This window comes from Anabrus simplex, chromosome 3, assembly GCF_040414725.1.
Source record: "Anabrus simplex isolate iqAnaSimp1 chromosome 3, ASM4041472v1, whole genome shotgun sequence".
Taxonomy (NCBI): domain Eukaryota; kingdom Metazoa; phylum Arthropoda; class Insecta; order Orthoptera; family Tettigoniidae; genus Anabrus; species Anabrus simplex.
The window spans coordinates 355,962,759-355,983,006 of record NC_090267.1 but is presented as its reverse complement, the minus strand read 5'-3'; the positions used below and the strand labels follow the sequence as shown (position 1 = coordinate 355,983,006).

The 20,248-nt window shown below is 37.3% G+C and overlaps 1 protein-coding gene across 3 annotated transcripts in view; it reads right to left on the bottom strand.

Moving 5' to 3' along the window:
- Stim (stromal interaction molecule) overlaps nt 1-20,248 on the bottom strand; it is a 424,265-nt gene that overhangs the window by 173,770 nt on the left and 230,247 nt on the right. For all 3 annotated transcript variants that reach the window (XM_067143252.2, XM_067143251.2, XM_067143253.2), the window contains exons 9-10: nt 12,309-12,409; nt 12,025-12,194 (exon numbers count right to left, since the gene is read on the bottom strand). In XM_067143252.2, coding sequence (XP_066999353.2) covers nt 12,025-12,194; nt 12,309-12,409 — 271 coding nt within the window. The remainder of the gene's footprint in view (nt 1-12,024; nt 12,195-12,308; nt 12,410-20,248) is intronic.

Below are 20,248 nucleotides of genomic sequence, written 5' to 3'. Positions count from 1 at the left end.
AATACGTTCGTAATGTTGTCTAACATAGAGATGTTAGCATATGTGAATTATAAGAGTAATATCGACATTGTGGTTAATGTAACGAATAAGTTATGGTTAGCTAGAACAACAGAGGGAAGATGCAGGACAGGGAACTGTTGCTGAGATGTGTGGAAGTAAGAGGAAGGGAAAAGGTAGGAAAGGGAAATGTAGAGTAGAGGATAGGAAAAGACAGGTGGAACAGGGTCATGGGAAGGAGAAAAGGGAGGAGGAAGTTATTTTCTGCAGCTATCAGGAAAGATAGGACTGACCAGGAGGGGAGGGGATCAAATGAGGTGGGTAGGGTTGAGGCTCTGGTCATGGGGGATTCCATCGTTAGACACGTGGGGAAAGTGTGTGGAGGAAAGGGAACCAGGATAGAATGTTATCCAGGAATTAGGTTGAGGCAGATGTTGAGGAAAGTAGAAGAGAGGGAAGAGGGGAAGGAGAAGGTGGTAGTGTTTCACGTTGGTACCAACAACGTAAGGCAAGCTGATATAAGTACCAACATAGTTGGAGATGTGTGGGATCTGGTAAATGCAGCAGGGTGAAGTTTAAGAAAGCGGAGATTGTTATTAGTGGAATACTGTGTAGGAGGGATACTGACTGGAGGGTGATTGGGGATTTAAATGAGCCTACGGAGTGGGTATGTGGGAAACTGGGAGTGAAATTTCTAGATCCTAATTGGTGGGTAGGAGAAGGGATCTGCGCTCAGATGGCCTTCACTTAAACCGCAGTGGTATGTATAAGTTAGGAAAATTGTTTGGAAGGGTAATAGGGAGGTACATTCAGGGAAACGGGGTGGCCTAGGGAGCGGTGATAAGGGAACAGGGAACTGGAAATCAAGTAGGGATGACATAAAATTGTTAGTGTTGAACTGTAGAAGTACTGTAAAGAAAGGAATAGAATTGAGTAATTTAATAGATATATATTTACCAGATACTGTAATAGGAGTTGAATTAAGGCTGAGAAATGATATAATGGATGCAGAAATTTTCTCACGGAACTGGAGTGTGTATTGTAGAGATAGGATAGGAATGGTGGGAGGAGGAGTATTCATTCTGGTGAAAGAAGAGTTTGTAAGCTACAAAAAAGTTAAAGATGATACACATGAAATTCTAGGTGTGAGGCTCATTTCTAAAAGATAATAGGCAACTTGATATATTTGGAGTGTACAGACCGGGAAATGGTAGCAATAACACGGATTCAGAATTATTTGATAAGATAATCAGCTATGTAGGAAACTACAAGGAAAGAAATGTGATTGTAGCGGGAGATCTGAATTTATCAGATGTCAATTAGGAAGGAAATGTGAACGACAGGAAGCATGACCAACAAATGGCAAATAAGTTAATATGGGAAGGACAGCTGATTCAGAAAGTGATGAAACCAACCAGAGGGAAAAATATCCTAGATGTGGTGCTGATAAAACCAGATGAGCTCTATAGAGAAACTGAAGTAATAGATGGTATTAGTGATCATGAAGCTGTTTTTGTCGTAGTTAAAAATAAATGTGATGGAAAGGTAGGTCTTAAAAGTAGGACTATTAGGCAGTACCATATGGCTGATAAAGCAGGCATGAGGCAGTTTCTAAAAAGTAACTATGATCGGTGGAAAACGGTAAATAAAAAAGTAAACAGACTCTGGGATAGGTTTAAAGAAATTGTTGAAGAATGCGAAAACAGGTTTGTACCTTTAAGGGAGGTAAGGAATGGTAAAGACTCACCTTATTATAATAGAGAAATAAAGAGACTGAGAAGGAGGTGCAGACTGGAAGAAATAGAGTTAGAAATGGCTGAGGAAGTAAGGAGAAATTGAAGGAACTTACTAGAAAATTGAATCTAGCAAAGAAGGCAGCTAAGGATAACATGATGGCAAGCATAACTGGCAGTCATACAAATTTTAGTGAAAAATGGAAGGGTATGTATAGGTATTTTAAGGCAGAAACAGGTTCCAAGAAGGACATTCCAGGAATAATTAAGGAACAAGGGGAGTGTGTATGTGAGGATCTTCAAAAGGCAGAAGTATTCACTCAGCAGTATGTGAAGATTGTTGATTAAAAGGATAATGTCCAGATGGAGGAGGAGACTAAGGCTAAAGAAGTATTAAAATTTACATTCATAACAATGACATCTACAATAAGATACAAAAGTTGAAAAATAGAAAAGCGGCGGGAATTGGTAAGATTTCTGGGAATATACCAAAGACAATGGGTTGGGATATAGTACCATATCTGAAGTACTTATTTGATTATTGTTTGGTTGGAGGAGCTATACCAGATGAATGGAGAGTTGCTATAGTAGCCCCTGTGTATAAAGGAAAGGGTGATAGACATAAAGCTGAAAATTACAGGCCAGTAAGTTTGACATGCATTGTATGTAAGCTTTGGGAAAGCATTCTTTCTGATTATATTAGACATGTTTGTGAAATTAATAACTGGTTCGGTAGAAGACAGTTCGGTTTTAGGAAAGGTTATTTCACTGAAGCTCAACTTGTAGGATTCCAGCAAGATATAGCACATATCTTGGATTCAGGAGGTCAAATGGACTGTATCGCGATTGAACTGTCTAAAGCATTTGATAGGGTGGATCATGGGAGACTACTGGCAAAAATGAGTGCAAATTGGACTAGACAAAAGAGTGACTGAATGGGTTGCTATATTTCTAGAAAATAGATCTTAGAGAATTAGAGTAGGTGAAGCTTTATCTGACCCTGTAATAATTAAGAGGGGAATTCCTCAAGGCAGTATTATCGGACCTTTATGTTTTCTTATATATATAAATGATATGAGTAAAGGAGTGGAATCGGAGGTAAGGCTTTTTGCGGATGATGTTATTCTCTATAGAGTGATAAATAAGTTACAAGATTGTGAGCAACTGCAACGTGACCTCGAAAATGTCAGGTTGTGAGTTTCACAAATAGGAAAAGTCCTCTCAGTTTTAATTACTGCGTTGATGGGGTGAAAGTTCCTTTTGGGGATCATTGTAAGTATCTAGGTGTTAATATAAGGAAAGATCTTCATTGGGGTAATCACATAAATGGGATTGTAAATAAAGGGTACAGATCTCTGCACATGGTTATGAGGGTGCTTAGGGGTTGTAGTAAGGATGTAAAGGAGAGGGCATATAAGTCTCTGGTAAGACCCCAACTAGAGTATGGTTCCAGTGTATGGGACCCTCATCAGGATTACCTGATTCAAGAACTGGAAAAAATTCCAAAGAAAAGCAGCTCGATTTGTTCTGGGTGATTTCCGACAAAAGAGTAGCATTATAAAAATGTTGCAAAGTTTGGGCTGGGAAGAACTGAGAGAAAGAAGGAGAGCTGCTCGACTAAGTGGTATGTAAAATAATTCCAATAATTCCATTGTGGAGATTTATCTCCCGTATAGTTATCAGACTGTGCCTCTTATAAGGGCTTCTGATAAGTCCACCTGCATACACCCCAGCGTCAGTGGGTAGGGTCTGACACATGCCACTCTGATGAGTCTAGTGTCAGACCTAAGACGAAATGTTGGTTAATAGAGCAAACGCCTGAAAAGCCTTACCTCTGATATGTTTTTGACATAAGTGGTATGTTCCGAGCTGTCAGCGGAGAGATGGCGTGGAATGACATTAGTAGACTAATAAGTTTGAGTGGCGTTTATAAAAGTAGGAAAGATCACATTATGAAGATAAAGTTGGAATTCAAGAGGACAAATTGGGGCAAATATTCATTTATAGGAAGGGGAGTTAGGGATTGGAATAACTTACCAAGGGAGATGTTCAATAAATTTCCAATTTCTTTGAAATCATTTAGGAAAAGGCTAGGAAAACAACAGATAGGGAATCTGCCACCTGGGCGACTGCCCTAAATGCAGATCAGTATTGATTGATTGATTGAAAATGGAGGTGATACAGTGCCATACATAGGTTATATGGATTATGTGAAGACATATGAGTAATAAGAAATGAAACAGAAGTGAATTAAGAAGAAATGGAATATTCAAGCAAATAGATGATGATTATGGAACAATCTGTGTCCAGTCAGCGTGTACATGAGGGTTGTTGAGATGAAAGAAGAAATATGATGAGATATGAAAGAGATGATATATAAGAAGAATGAGTGAATAATAAGAATAACAATGGTGATGGTTATTATTTCATCGATAAAGAAGAGAATGATTTGTTGCAATGGTTATATTGAGAGGTTTGATGCAATTTGAGGTTAATAATATATGTTTAACTCAGCCTCCGTAGCTCAGGCGGCAGCGCGCCGGCCTCTCACCGCTGGATACCGTGGTTCAAATCCCGGTCACTCCATGTGAGATTTGTGCTGGACAAAGCGGAGGCGGGACAGGATTTTCTCCGGGTACTCCGGTTTTCCCTGTCATCTTTCATTCCAGCAACACTCTCCATTATCATTTCATTTCATCTATCAGTCATTTATCACTGCCCCAGAGGAGTGTGACAGGTTTCGGCAGCCGGCACATTTCCTATCCTCGCCGCTAGATGGGAGCTTCATTCATTCCATCCCTGACCTGGTCAAATGACTGGAAACAGGCTGTGGATTTTCATTTTCAATATATGTTTAACTCCATGATGAGTAATAATTCTTAGGTATTCCATATCCAACATTAAATATGATCTATATAGCTCACATAAAGGAGGTAGGCACAGATAAATCCATATACGGAAAGTTGAGTAGAATATTAACCAACATTAACTCAGATTTTAACCAGTCATGTTTGTTTGATAAATAGAAATATATCATACTTAGTTATCACAATTATGCTACAGGTGAGGTTACTGACACATAATTGCTAAAGATATTGGTTGTTAGAGTCTCCTTAAATGATATGCCATACTTATTTTCATAAATAGCGATGAATGAGGTGTTGTAAGTTAGTAATGACATGTTGGTATGTTGTATGTGATACATTCATGCAGTTAAATAATTCATAGAATTTATGAGAGGGATGATATCCACATGAGCTATTGGTAATGATGAAAGATGATAATTTTGAAGAGTGCACATGTAGTAAATGAGTTATCGCTTATCTTTTTCCTGACGTATCCACATATAAGGCAACTGATGTGATTGATATCCTCAATATTATTAATTAACTATGGAGATGTGAAGACATGAATACATAAAATTAGGATATTTAAGTCAAGGCAACGGATAATGCTCAATGATTTTCCAAATAGATCTGTAAATTTTATAACATGAACGAATGTACGGATTGTAATCTCAGTCACAAAAGAATTGAACAAGAGATGTGATTTTAATTTACAGGCACAGAATTCGAGGAATTGTTTCAGATTTATTTTCTACTTTTCGATACATAATTGTAAATAATTTATTATTGTTTTAATCAAAGATCTTTGATGAGTTACTCCAATGATTAACAATTTTAAAAGAAGAGATATACTTATTTCCAATGATATTTCATTCTTCTTTTATTGTCAAGATTTTAATTATAATAAACAATAATAGCCAAACTTATTGGCATTTTTTTGTTATACTAGGATAAGTAAATATTTACAGTCAACCTTAGGCTAAGGATTACAAATTTTACTATGCAAAAATAATTGATTGGAGAGATGGAGACGTCCATTGATTTAGTTGAAGGGAATCCAGCCGGCAAACACAGCTGATTATCTCTCTGGACCCATGACCTCAAGAAGCAATGAAAATAGAAATTTAATCAGAAATGAGCAAGTCTGGATTTCTTTGTGGCCTGACCTAGACGCAGGAATGGCACAGCAACCAATCCGAATATCCTATACAGGATGAAACCATTGAAAACTGAGCTTTCCTCCTTGCTCAGAAGGTCTTTATTTTCATTGATTATTGTAATTTCTGTTCCTCCGACCAGGAACGTAGTGTTGATTTCTTATCTTCCTCAAATCCCCTTGCGTGAACAATTTTCCTGTTTACACCCAATAGTGGTTGTAATAATGAGAGTGAGAAAAATTGAAAGAATAAAGGAAATAAAAGAGAAGAAAATAAAAAATATGGAAATTAAAAGGTAAAAATGTACAAGAGATATTGAAACAAAAATTCCTGCGATCCAATTTTAAAGAGACATCTGTAAGCTGTACAATGAACACCTGTGTTAGAACATCTGCAAAAGTAAAAGAAAAGGTGACACCATGGTGAGTAATCACAAAGCTAATGAAAGATGAAGGTTGAGAGTTATTAATGCAGTCAGAAGAGATAAGGAAAACATGTGAAGACTATTTTGACAAATTCCTGAATGTGAGAAATAATGTGTGAGAGACAATAGTGGAACTGTATGAAGAGACAGAAATAGAAAACAATATAACAATGTTAAAGGTGGATTTAACAGTTAAAAGAATAAAAATGAGGAAAGCAGTAGACATTGATGAAATCCACATGGGGCTGATAGCTAATGGAAGAAAATTAAAGAAACAAAAAAACAGAATAGTGGAAGGAGCAAGGAAGATGGAGAAGTACCACAAATGCCCTGACCAAGCTGGATAAGAAAACATGATGATGACAACGGTGATTATGATACAAATTTGTTTATGAAAAAAGCATGGTACTGATGGTTTATTCACTGTAGAGAATAGTAAACTTTACATATCTTAAGTTCTTCGTTTGCTACTTTCATGACCTGAAAACAAAATTCATGACTTTTTAGGACTTTCATGACCAAAACTACAAATGATGACTTTTTCATTACTTTCATGATTTATAGACACCCTGTAATGGAGAATAACAGAAATGGTTCTCTTTAAAAACCCATGGGCTTGATACAGCTTTGTTTACAGAATATCCTCCAGCCAACAGATGGCTTATGACTTAAATGGGACTTACAAGCTCTTAGTGGAGAGACACCCTCAAAACGAAGTGCAATGTTACTTCAGTAAGAACTTTTCATAAGCGAAGCCATGGCAATACCCGCTGCAGGCACTACAGTTAGACTGAAACCCTTGCCTATGTCCTAAGCTTTTGTCATCACAGAGAGCTTTCAAGAAATAACAAATACGCCTTCCATCTCATACAGTGGATGATAGCTAAAGAACCTGTCAATCACAACTACGAAGTTCACGAGGAGGTTCCCTGCGTGGCTGAAGGTGAAAGCACTTGCCGAATAGACATCAATGCACTGGATAGGACAAGGGGAAGAGATATTGTAATTGAGCCCAGGTACACTTCAAACAGTCTGAATTAGTCAGCAGCTGTTAATCAGGAGAAAAAAGGAAATATATAAGCCCACAGTATGCTACTTCCGCCAAGCATGTAATATTAAAAATTGCATTTGGTTGTGCTGATGACTGGAAGCTGTAGGACAATTCTAAGATCTGTTATGAAATTTTTCAAATACCGTGGGATCCAGGGCACGCCCTGTACAACCTCAAGGATTAATATATAGCCAATAAGTATCATGTAATTGCCCGATTCCCGTTAACCTGTTGCTTACAGTTTTCTCATCTTACATATTTTAACTACAGTTTCAGTATTTAAATTATAATGTATTGTGCCAGGAAATAACTTTATGATTATTCTTGACTAGTTAGTTTTGGAGAGTCTATGATATCTATCACAAGGCACACTGGGTGCTGACCTGGAGCTAGGTACACAGAGAGAGCCTAACTACAATGAATTCAAAACTTCTTTAAATGGAATTTTATTCAAATTTCATTTCATATCACCTTACAATTGTGATAGTTACAGTGATGTTGTCTCCTTAAATGTTCCTATTTGATAGCTACCCAACCATGGAACTACGACCCCTTGTAGGCAGTAACCAAACCACGGAACCACAATCTCTCATAGGCAGCAACGGATTGTCGTACTATGTTCCTAAGTGTTGATTCTTGAAGATCTTGGAGTGGGGTAAGCACTCACTAATAGTATAATATGAGTGTCCACATTTAACTGTCCCCCGAGTATTGGAATGATTTCACATATACTACTGCACTTCGCAATTGTAACACAATATTTAATCTGACTTAGAACCAGAATGTTAGTTTGGAAAAATAAGTTGGACTTGTGTGAATAAGTAGTTGTTTTTTTTCTCACAAAAAAATGTTTGAATTTCTTCACCTGCTTTTCACCAAACTGCAAATTAAAACTGTTCTTTGTGCTAATAACTGCATAGTTTATTTCTATTCCCATCAGAATATAAAGTGTCTGATGGAATAACTTCACTTTAGAATGATTCCTAAATGTTCTATAATTTGTAATGAAAATGAATGTCTGGAGTGGCCTACCAAAAGCAATTGTGAAATGAAATGTCAATTAGCAAAGCACAGTTCACTTGGAAATATCACTAGTAATTACTGCATTCTACACGAAAGTCTGAAGCGACCTACGAATGCACTTGTGACATATAATATCCATTTGCAAAGTACAATTCACTTGGAATAGCATTGATAATTACTACATTCTACACAAAGCAATTATTATTATTATTATTATTATTATTATGATTATTATTATTATTATTGCGTGTCTGTTAGCAAAGTTCAATTCACTTGAACATATCACTTGTAACTACTGCATTCTACACAATGTCTGAAGTGAACTACTAAAACTCAAGTCGTAATGTTAAAGTTTTAAATTAAGTTCACTTTGAAACTGTTCTGACACATCACACATGTAAGTATTGGTTATATTGTGATTCACGAGTCCTGAAGTCAAACTCTTTAATATTTAAAGTTCCCCAACAAGGTTCTGCTCAATGAAAATTTGTAAGTTCCATAACACTGGAATTATTCAATGTCCAAAAGTTTGCACTTCATTTTGACATAGTCTCGTCTTGTTGGCACGACTTCATAGCATGTGGCGAACCAAAATCGTCAAGTTGCTGCTGTAAACTGAAGTACCTAGCTCTGCACCCTTAGCCTTTTATACAAATCAGCTCTGACATAATATTTTCTATTACACTGAATATCTCCCCGTATTCCTGGGTTGATTTCAATTAAATAAATATGAGATGTAAAAAAAAAAAAAAAAAAAAAGGTGCTCTACAGAATGCCATTGTTTTCATGCTGACATCTAAATTAGTTCCAAAGATAGAACATTTTCTTTTGTGGAAGCTTCCAGACTGCATGATGCAACTTGTTCTAGATCATGCACTTGCTTCACAGCAAACATGCTGGTACTGCGGCGGGTGGCCTACTCGATCCTGTGAGACTTAGTCGATCTGAGCGCTGTTAGTACACCAGATGATACTTATAAATTATTCGTGATGTATTTTACTTGATAAATACTTTATGTCCGGTCAATCCTGGTACAGTATATTGGTATATTTCATCCTAGCCAGTTATCCAAACTGTTTGGGAAGTTAAGGAAAATAAATAAAGCCCTTCATCAAGGTTAACTGATAACTTCTGAATCTTAATGCAGAATAAATGGACATCACAAACAGTACAAGAATCACTATTAGAAGTAGTACAAATGTGACAGTGTTCAGCCATACTGCATTTTGAATAATCAGAACAAGATTTGTCAGCTATTAATGGTTCCCAAGTGCACAATTTCTCCTACTCCAAATGTATTTTGTACTCAATGCTGTTTATGTTTGTACTTCCAAAGACTGAGCAAACCACTTTTAGCATGTGACATGCATCCAGACAGATTGTACTCCATGGATGCATCTAACGGAACATGCATTTCTGATGTTTAGACTCTTCATGCCTGGGACATTCTTGCCCAAACAGTTCATCAACAGTATAGGTTGTTCAGTGCCAAAGTAAGTGATACTTAGCAAGAATGTCAGAGGTTTGAGGGTAGATATTTGTGGCCACCATGACTTTATAAGCTCATCATTATAACACTTCAAAGAGGCCAAGCAAAGTTCACCAAACAGGAATTGGCAAGGAAGCCTGGTGTCGCCCAGTTGTCCTGCTACGCCAACGTAGTGTTGGAGGCTTCTACACTATTCATGCATACTTTCTCAAGAACTATAAAACTGGAGACATGGTTCTCCCATTTGATACTTAAGAAAGAAGCTTCTAATATTGAAAACACTCAAGTTTATTCATGCCATGGTGGATAAGGTACAGTGAACAATGAGCAGAATTAATATCACTAGGAAGTTATTGGGCAAGGATAATTTCCACATCTTCATACACCGCTGTCGTAAATGAATGAGCTCTCTCCTTGTATATACCAGTTTTTGTACACCCATTTCTTCTCGGCCCCCAACGATCTCGTTTCTGCTTCCTCCTCCTTCAGGAGGGCAAGCATCAACACTCACTGAGGGGCCAGCTTGACAGATCTTCAGTCTTGATGCTGTGAACCTCTCTTCAAAATCCTTGAAAGGAAGTCAACCCCACTATTCTTGTATGTAGTTTGCTGATAGCATCATCTCCATACAATTGAGAACATTTTCCCCAGTCTCATTTTCAGAAATCTCTAGTGTATTCTTGGTTCAACTTAAAAGTACACTAATTCACTCTTTGACTATTATCACAATGTGTTGCCTGAAATAACATACGAAAGTAACAAGAAACTGGACTGGAACCTGAACAGCTGAGCAGTTTATATCTTCAATCTGTGATATGATGCTCATACATCACCTTTTTGTAAGGAGCTGTCATGGCTTTGAAGGCAACAGCGCCATGAACTTCACATGTTATCACATCTGTACAAAAAACTTTCCATAAATATTCATTCCCAACTATCTTCCTTAACCACATAACTTTTTACAACAGGTCCTTTTTGATATCTACATCCAGATCATGCAATTCCCTACCTGCAAACATTTGGTACGTTCCCTCTCATCACAAGTTTCAGATGGCTTGCTGTGAGCACTTGTTGAGTAGATACCACAGACTCATTGGATAAAGTGTTGAAGAAATGAATGAACGAATGGATTTAGTGCAGTTGTTACCGTACTTTATTTAAGTGTACATTAGTTAACATGTTTAAAATGAAGGACTTTACAACAAAATATATATAAATTATTATTATTTGTAATTATATACAGATTATTTATATTTTAGAGTGGTTAAGTGAAAGAAAGGGCTGCGAGTCCTAACTTTGCTACAAATAAAGGCATTATCATCTGTCGATCACCTACCCACTTATTCTAGTTTGATTCCATTCAGAAAAGTATTTCAGGTAAACATCTTTCCGTTTTCTATTACCTGAACAAGTTATCCTCACAAAAAAAATTTAAAAAATCAGAATTTTATTCCGGTTTTGTGAACGAATCTGATCCACTAAATGTCACTGTAATATTTGCCCCAAATGGAAGATAATTGTTTTCACTCAAATAAAGAGTGCTATGTCTGTGAATTCTCATTATCTTTGTCCATATGACTAGCACGGGCAGTTCAAACAACAAAATAGCATGATCCCTGGACCAATAAATGTATTACTGTTTTGTTGAAAGGAAAATAGCATGCTCCCTGGACCAACAATAATGAATGAGTTAGGGCACAAAACGAATGAGCAACATGAAGAAAATGACACAATGAATTCCAACAACTTCAGTAAGCAAAGATATCACACACAAAAGTGTTAGACAAACAAAACACATATGGAAGTGCTGCGACATAGCAGAAAAAATAGTATGTTGTAAGGTAGTAAAGTATGTATCCATATTATTCTCTACAAGTACAATATTTCATACTTTTTCATAATTTACTGCAGATTTTACACTTTCTTTGAGTAAAAGCAATTATTATCTTCCATTTGGGACAAATAATACAGTGACATTTTGTGGATCGAATTTGTTCACAAAACCTTTTATTCCTGTAGCCTGAATGTAATTCTCGAGTACAAAAGAAAGTAATAATAATATTTGTTTTACATCCCACTAACTACTTTTTAAGGTCTTCGGAGACGCCGAGGTGCCGGAATTTAGTCCCGCAGGAGTTCTTTTACGTGCCAGTAAATCTACCGACACGGGGCTGTCGTATTTGAGCACCGTCAAATACCACCAGACTAAGCCAGGATCGAACCTGCCAAGTTGGGGTTAGAAGGCCAGCGCCTTAACCGTCTGAGCCACTCAGCCCGGCACAAAAGAAAGGAAGTCCAACTCACCTCTGAAGACACTGCTGCCACCTCGTCCATTGGCTGTTCCACGATACAAAACATTCTCCAAGTATTGCAGTCCACTATTATTGATTACATTGAACCCACATAAAAGTTCTATTTGTTTCCAACGATGAACTCGTTCTTGTAGTTCTTGTGTAACCTCATTGAGAGCTGTTCTGAAGAGAAACAAATCATATCCATGAAGCTAACTGCAAAGCACAACTTTCTAGAGAAAAAAATAAATACTAATAAATGTACTGTAAGAATTTGTCTACTTATCTAAAACTCACCGAGCTTCCACTATGCTTCTGTCTACATCATCTATTGATTTTCCATGTGTAGATACAAATGCACCAACCAAGCTGGATCTTTTCTTCCTAAGTTTTTCACACTGGAATAATGAAAACAAAAAATAAGAATCACACAAAATATATTAATATCAATAACATTTGTAGATTTAAAGAAGGCATATGATTGCACATATAGGCTTTCAATATTAAAATTTGAAGGAATTTTGGGCTCCATCTGAAATTAATTAAACTTATAGAACTTACTATAACTGATACTAAACCAAAAGTTAAGTTTACAGGGGAAATTTCTGATCCACTCATTATTAAAACTGGTTTAAGACAAGGTGACTGTTTGTCACCTCTGCTATTTAACTGTGCATTAGAATATGTAATGAGAGAATGGTCCAAGGAGAATCCTAAAAACATAAAATTTGAAAGTTCTAAAGAATTTCTTTTGAAAAAACTGAAATCATGTTAACTGATCCACCACTCAAAAATAAAATTAATATTGATGAACATGAAATCAAAATTGTTGATTAATTTAATTCTTATACGCCCAGTGAGCCGATCTATCGGCTCGAGTGGTACTGCTTAAAACACTCAGCGTGCTGATCTATCGGCTCTGTGTTCAGATGACTGTATTGGTATCTTAATGGACTCCCAGATGTCAGGAAAAGACAGCAATAGTAGCTTTTGGATTTAGTTTACACTTTTCTTGAGAGATAGAGACACTAAGTTCATGTGTTTGGAACACATGAAGTTATCAAACCACGTATGTTTACCGCATGGCGAGTTGAAGTGTGCTGCTTGCGAGTACAGTCTCCTTTGAGCTTCAAAATACGTGTATTCCTTCGTTTTATTGTTTCCATTTTAATAGTAGTTTATTGTTTATTATATTTTGTTTATATACAACATTTATCAGTGTTCTCAAGTGAAGTTTAGTTTAACATTTTGTGTTATTAGATTTCCGTGCCACGAGTAGGCCTAATTTTTTAAAATGGCTGGTCCAAGTTCTAGGCTAAATAATTCTGATGTCTTGGATTATTTAGATGCTTTAGACAATGACAGTGACTTTATAGCTGATAGTGATTCGGATTTTAGTCTGACTCATTGGCTGAATGGTCAGCGTTGAGGCCTTCGGTTCAGAGGACCCCGGTTTGATTCGCGGCCAGGTCAGGGATTTTAATTGCTTTTGATTAATTCTTCCGACCCGGGGACTAGGTATTTGTGTTTGTCCCAACACTTTCCTCTTCATATTCAGACAACACACTACACTACAAACCACCATAGAAACATGTGATAGTGATTACATCCCTCCTAATAGGGTTGGCATCAGCAAGGGCATCCAGCCATAAAACAGAGTCAAATCCACATGTGCGACACAGTTCGCACTCGCGACCCCACAAGTGTGTGAAAAGCTGTAGATAAAGCAGTAGAAGAAGAAGAGTGATTCGGATTTTACAGGTAGTGATGATAGGAGAATGTTTTCTAAAACACAAATGCCGAGTCCGGAAGGTACATGTACAGTTCTTTACGTCAGGTGCTATAACTCATGGCTAAATAAGAATACAAAATAACATTCTGTTATACAGAATTAAATGCTTTTTTTTTTTTTCAGAATGACTGAACAACAATATCACTAAAGAACAGATTACTTCTTTAGTATATGAAAACCGATTTTTATTGTTTGTAATATATTTTCTAATTTTCAAATTTTTTGTAGCAGCCTAAAATATGCCATGAATAATTTTGGGATATTTTTTCCTAAAATTATATTGAATAGTGTACCATTGTGATTTTTTAAAATTTTGTATCTGGGGATTTCTTTACATGGCAATTTTTTTCATTTTAACATGCATAACCATGAAAAATGGTCCGAGTGTTTTGGGCTTGACTGCAGAAAATAGCCTGAGAGCAAAAGGGTTAAATAATTAGGTGAAATTATAACTTATATATGTTAAAACATTTACTAAAATAACACGCTGCAAAATTATTCGTAGGAGACAGCTAATTTTCTTTTTCATACGTCCAAAGCTACTATGGGACAAAGTTAGCTCACTTCTCACACCTGAAATGGCAAAGAGATTATAAGTCAGTAGAATAAACAAGAGGAAATTCTAGATGGCTGCGAACATGGGTAAACTGTATCGGTCTGCTGAAAATCTAGTGGAATTAATATATAATATCGTAAATTTGTAATAATTGTATTATGAAATATCCTTTGGTATAGAATCTGTTTTTCTTTTTCTTTAACTTAGAAACAGTGAAACACGAGTTTCTGAAAAGAATATCATTTATAATATTGGAAGATTTCAAAAACACTTTCATTTATAAAAAACTATACTGCTGTTTTACTTTTCAAATTATTATCGTGCTTAGTAAGTACATATCTACAAAAAATAAGAGAGAAGAAGAAAATTCATGGGTTTTTATGATGTTTATAGAAAGGAAGTGGTCACCGTGTAGGAGTGGACTAATGGATACCTGGCAGTACTAGGTCATAAAATGCATTTGGGAGTGGCGACCCCATCTTAATAATAGCCTAAAATGTTGGCAAAAATGGTTCAAACTTTGAAAATGCTAGGATGTCTTCAGCAGGGGAAGCGCAGTTCTCCAGATGCTGGGGGAGCTGGGAGAAATGAACGACCAGCATTACGTTGTATCCGAATAGGGACAGGTAACATTCTAACCCTGACGGACAAAACTGAGGAGCTAGTGGAGTTTATGAAAGAGAAGGACATAGCTATCCTAGGTCTCAGTGAAACGAAATGGAAAGGAAAGGCGGAAAGAAAACTAAAACGAGGATACAGACTGTTTTACAATGGAGGTCAAGAGGCAAGAAATGGAGTAGGGATAATTATAAGAAAGGATGTCCTAGAGTATACGGAGGAGGTTAAGAAGATAAATGACAGAAGATCATAGATAAAATAAAATTTGAGACGGGGACAATAGATCTGTTTCAAGTATGTGCTCCGCAAACAGGGAATAAAGAATAATCGTTAGAAGAATTCTCTGAGGATGTGGAAAAACATATAGAGGATAGGAAATAATGAGAGACCTAAATGCTCAAGTAGAAAGAGACAGACAAGGAAGAGAGGAGATTCGGTTATGGAAGTAAGAACCCGGAAGGGGATGTTTTAATCGACTTCTGTCAGCAGAACCAATTCATTATAGGGAATACGTGGTTCAGGAATAAAAATAGCCAGGGGAGATGGGGAGATAGAAGAATGAAAACTCTGGTAGACTATATACTAGTGGTAAAAGGACATTGGAAAGAGCTAATGGATGTTACAGCCATGCCAGAAGAAGCCTTTGGGGGTGATCATAGGGCAGTGGTAGCAAAATTAAGAGTGAGAAAGGCCATTAAACTGCCAGAGAAATGAGAAAGATCTGGAGATTAAAAGAAAAGTAGGTTGAAGAAGAGTTTAAGAAAGATTTGAGAGTACAGATACCAAGGACAGAATCGGTGATGTGGAACAAGAATGGGAAAATTTTAAGAGGGCATTTGTAAGTAGTGCAGAGAAAACATATGGAAGAACATCAGGAAAAGGAAGGGAAAAGGCAACAAAATGGTGGAATAATAGAGTGAAGGAAAAGGTAAAAGAGAAGAAGAAAACTTGGAAGGAATGGAAAACTAAAAAGACTGAAGAAAGTAAAACAAAATATATAGAAGCAAAAAGAGATTGCAAGAAAGTAATTTCAGAGGAAAAGAAGAAAAGCTGGGAAGAATTTACCCAGAAAATCCAGGAGGATTTAAATTGTGGGAAAAAAATTATTATTTGGAGTCATAAAAAATAGAAGGAATGAGAAGGTGAACACTGGATTCATAAAAAACAAAGGAGAAATATTGACTAAACCAGAAGAGATAACGGACAAATGGAAAGAATATTTCAGCAAGCTACTAAAGGTGAGACATCAGATAAGTGGAGAAATTACACAAGCAAACAAAATTGAGGGGGAAAAAATAAAAGTAGAATCAGACATCACTATGGCTACAGTAGAATGAGCAGTTAGTAAAATGAAGATGGGAAAAGCTGTGGGAATAGATGAAAGGATCAATCCAGCAGGACCAGTGGGATTGCAATGGACATATAGACTTCTCAGATGTGTGTGGAGAGAGAAGAAAGTTCTTGAAGACTGGAAAAAGGGAATAATACTACCAATATTCAAGAAAGGAAGATATGTGGTAGCTACTGAGGAATCACAATCATCTCACATATTGCCAAAGTAGTGGAAAGAATACTAGAAAAAAGAATTAGAGTAAGGTAGAAAGCCAAATAGAAGAAGATTTAGAGGAGGCAGGTCAACAGTGGAACCCATTTTCAGCCTGAGACAAAACATGGAAAAAAGTTGGGAATATGGGAAGGATATGATAATGACCTTTATTGATTTAGAAAAGGCTTATGATAGCATCCCTAGAACAAAAGTTTGGGAATGTCTAATAAACAGAGGGATTGACAAGGAATTGAGGAACATGATAAATGCAATGTACAAAGATTGCTACAATAGAGTGAAGACTACGGTCAGGACATCAGAATGGTTTAGAACTGAGACCAGACTAAAACAAGGAAGTGTGTTGTCACCCTTACTGTTTTTAATGGTGATGGATGACATCATGAAGGCAGCAATGAGAGATTACAGTAAGAAGAAGATGAAGGTGATGTTTGCAGATGATGAAGTGGAGGTAGAAGAACAGTTAGATGCAATAAACAAAAATACTGAAAAATGGGGATTGAATATAAATGTGGAGAAGAGTAAAACAGTGGTGATGAGTAGAGGCGAGAAAGAATGAAAAGGAATTATCAAAGCTGGAGATAAGAAATTGGAAGTAGTAAAGCACTTCAAATATTTGGGAAGTATAACGTCTGAAGATGGAAGAATATATTTTGGAAATTAACAGAAAAATACAACTGGGGAGTGCTTTCTATCAATAGGTGAGAGGATGGAACAAGGATATACCAATGAAGGCTAAAGAAGTTATGTATGAAGCTTATTATGTTCCTATAATGACATATGCAGCAGAAACTTGGACAATGACTCAGAGGGATGAGAACAGAGTACAAGCAGCTGAAATGAAATTCCTGAGAGGTATGGTACAAAAAAACGAGGAGAGACAGAGTAAGAAACTAAGATATACAGAAAGAACTGGGAGTACAGAAATTAAAGAACTAGAGCAAAACAAATTGAAATGGTTTGGACATATCAAACAAATGAATGAAGTAAGACTACCAAGACAAGCACTGGAAGGACGGATAACAGGGAAGAGAGGACGAGGAAGACCAAGAATGCGGTGGATGAACTTGGTGAACAGTAGCATTAGAAAACGAAACATGGACTGAAACAACGTGTCGGAAGGATGGTGGAACGACAGAACAAAGTGGAGAGGAATCATATTTGTTCCCACCCGGTGTCAGCTGGAAATGGGAAGATGATGATGGTGATGATGAATCAAAACAAGAAACTAACCTGGCAAAGTAGAATGAATAAATTAAACAAAGCAAATTATGTCACCAAAAACACATATACGAGGTGTGTTCAAAAAAAGACTGAACTGTGGCTAGAAAAACTTTATTATGTAGCTTACATCATTTCACAGACTGTCCCCTTCAAAATAGTTCCCTGCACTATCAACAGCGTGTTGCCAACATTTCTTCCACTTTTGGAATGCTTCCTGAAATGCACTTTCTTTGATGTCGCGAAGTTGCCTCGTCGCATTCTCCTTGATCTCTTCAATGTCTTGGAAACGATGTCCTTTCAAGGTGGTTTTGAATTTGGGGAATAAGAAAAAGTCTGCTGGAGCCATGTCGGGAGAATAGGGCGGAGGGGGCACAACAGGAATTTGGTGTTTTGCCAGAAACTGCGGGCCGAGAGAGAGGCATGTGCTGGCGCATTGTCATGGTGCAACATCCAGGATTTGTTTTCCCACAGTTCAGGCCTCTTCCTGCGCACAGCATCTCTCAAATGCGTTAAAACATTCTCGTGATGGACAATGCCTTTCCAATCAAAAAACACAATCAGCATCACCTTGATGTTTGAACGACTCATTCGTGCTTTTTTCGGTCGAGGAGAACCTTTCCCCACCCACTGTGATGATTGCCTTTTGGTTTCGACATCGTAACCGTACACCCACGTCTCATCTCCAGTGTTTCCACAAACGTTTTCCCAACTTTGAAGCAGAACTTCACGCACACGCGTTGTTCCTCAAGCTGTTTCATTATAGAATTCGACGAACATGTGACACACGCAATCACTTCAGAGGCTCTAACTCAACTGATAATGCAGGCAATGGAATGCGGAAAGCAGCGGTCTGTTGTCAGAAGTTGCCGCTAGGCGCTGCCACAGTCACAACTCGCTCAATGTTGCGGTTTACGCGCAATTTACAAAGTTCAGTCTTTTTTTGAACACACCTCGTAATAAAAAAGCTTATCGATTGCAGCAAAATTAAGACATTATAAAACAGTCACACAGCCAGAGATGACTTATGCAAGAGAAACTATTTTCAAAACTACTTATTCAGCTGAAATTGATAAAATACTGAAGATACAGAGAAGAAGAATTAGAACGTGTATAAATAAACAATATCAAGTTAATGACCAATGGAGAATAGCTTCAGGTAACACAGTTTACAAGGAAATGGAACCAGTACCGAGCACAATTAGAAAGAAGCGCATCTCATTTTTTGGACGTCTTACTAGAACACCGGAAACTAGAATTAGTAGAAAAATAATAGAAAAAATATGGAATAGCAATACCAGGATTAAATGGATCACAAAAATTAAAGATGATATTTGTTGTTCAACAAATAACACTAAATGATCTCAAGAGCAAAACAGACAAAATTATGAATCTCAAAGACTCGCATGTGAGACTACAAACCAAAATTTAAAAAAGGTCAAAAGGTGGTGTTCTCAACTGAAGAAAGGATGTCAGCATCTGACACAATGAAGAAATACTGGAAGCATAGAAAAGCTAAATTTTCTTTGTATAATTAACTGGAATGGTCCTATGTTAGCCATAAAAATATTACAATACAATTACAATATAATGAAAAATTTATTTTATATTTATTTATTGGTGACAAAAGGTCCCATGAGCTCGTGATAAGGACAGTACAGTACATACTTTTCTTAAGGCGACACAATAATTACATTTCATATACTACAGCTTTTTCAGTAAAGTGACAAGTATATTTTTTGATAAATAAGACATAGTTACTGTTGTTTTAACATGTTAGCATCAGTTTTTCAGAAATATATTCAGACATATACGTAGGTGGATCAAAAGGTTAGTTGCACTAACGCGCCGCAGCAGCGTGCTGTGTGTCGCAAAAATGGGCACAGCGGAGAAAGGGACAGACACTGCTCACACGTCTGTTAGGCAGGTCGCTGTAGTGTCTCGTCTAGTACTGTGCGAATAACGGTCAAATGCAACGGCGCGTCAACTGGACGTTCACTCCAAATATGAGATGCGTGCGACAATCCGATTCCTATGGGCCAAAAGGAAGAATTGCACGGACATTCATCGTGAAATTAGTGCTGTGTATGGGGAGCGAGCCATTTCCCACCAAGGTATCGTAATGTGGTGTCAGCAATTCGAAGCCGGACGCACGGATATCACGGACAACCATCGCGAAGGCAGGCCCACAACGTCCAGGACCCGTGCAAAGGTCAACAGTGTGAATGCGATCATTAGACAGAACCGGCGCATTAAACTGAGAGAGAAACTGAACATGTCGTATGGCAGTGTGTTCGCCATTGTTCACGAGGACCTTGGATATTGTAAGCTGTGTCAGAGATGGGTCCCACGTCTTCTCACCGATGAACACAAGGGACAACGTTTCCAATCCTCCCAGGGATTTTTGCAACGCTGTGCCACAGACTGCAACGGGTTTCAGCGGCGAATCGTCACAGGCGACGAAACGTGGATCCACCACTTCACCC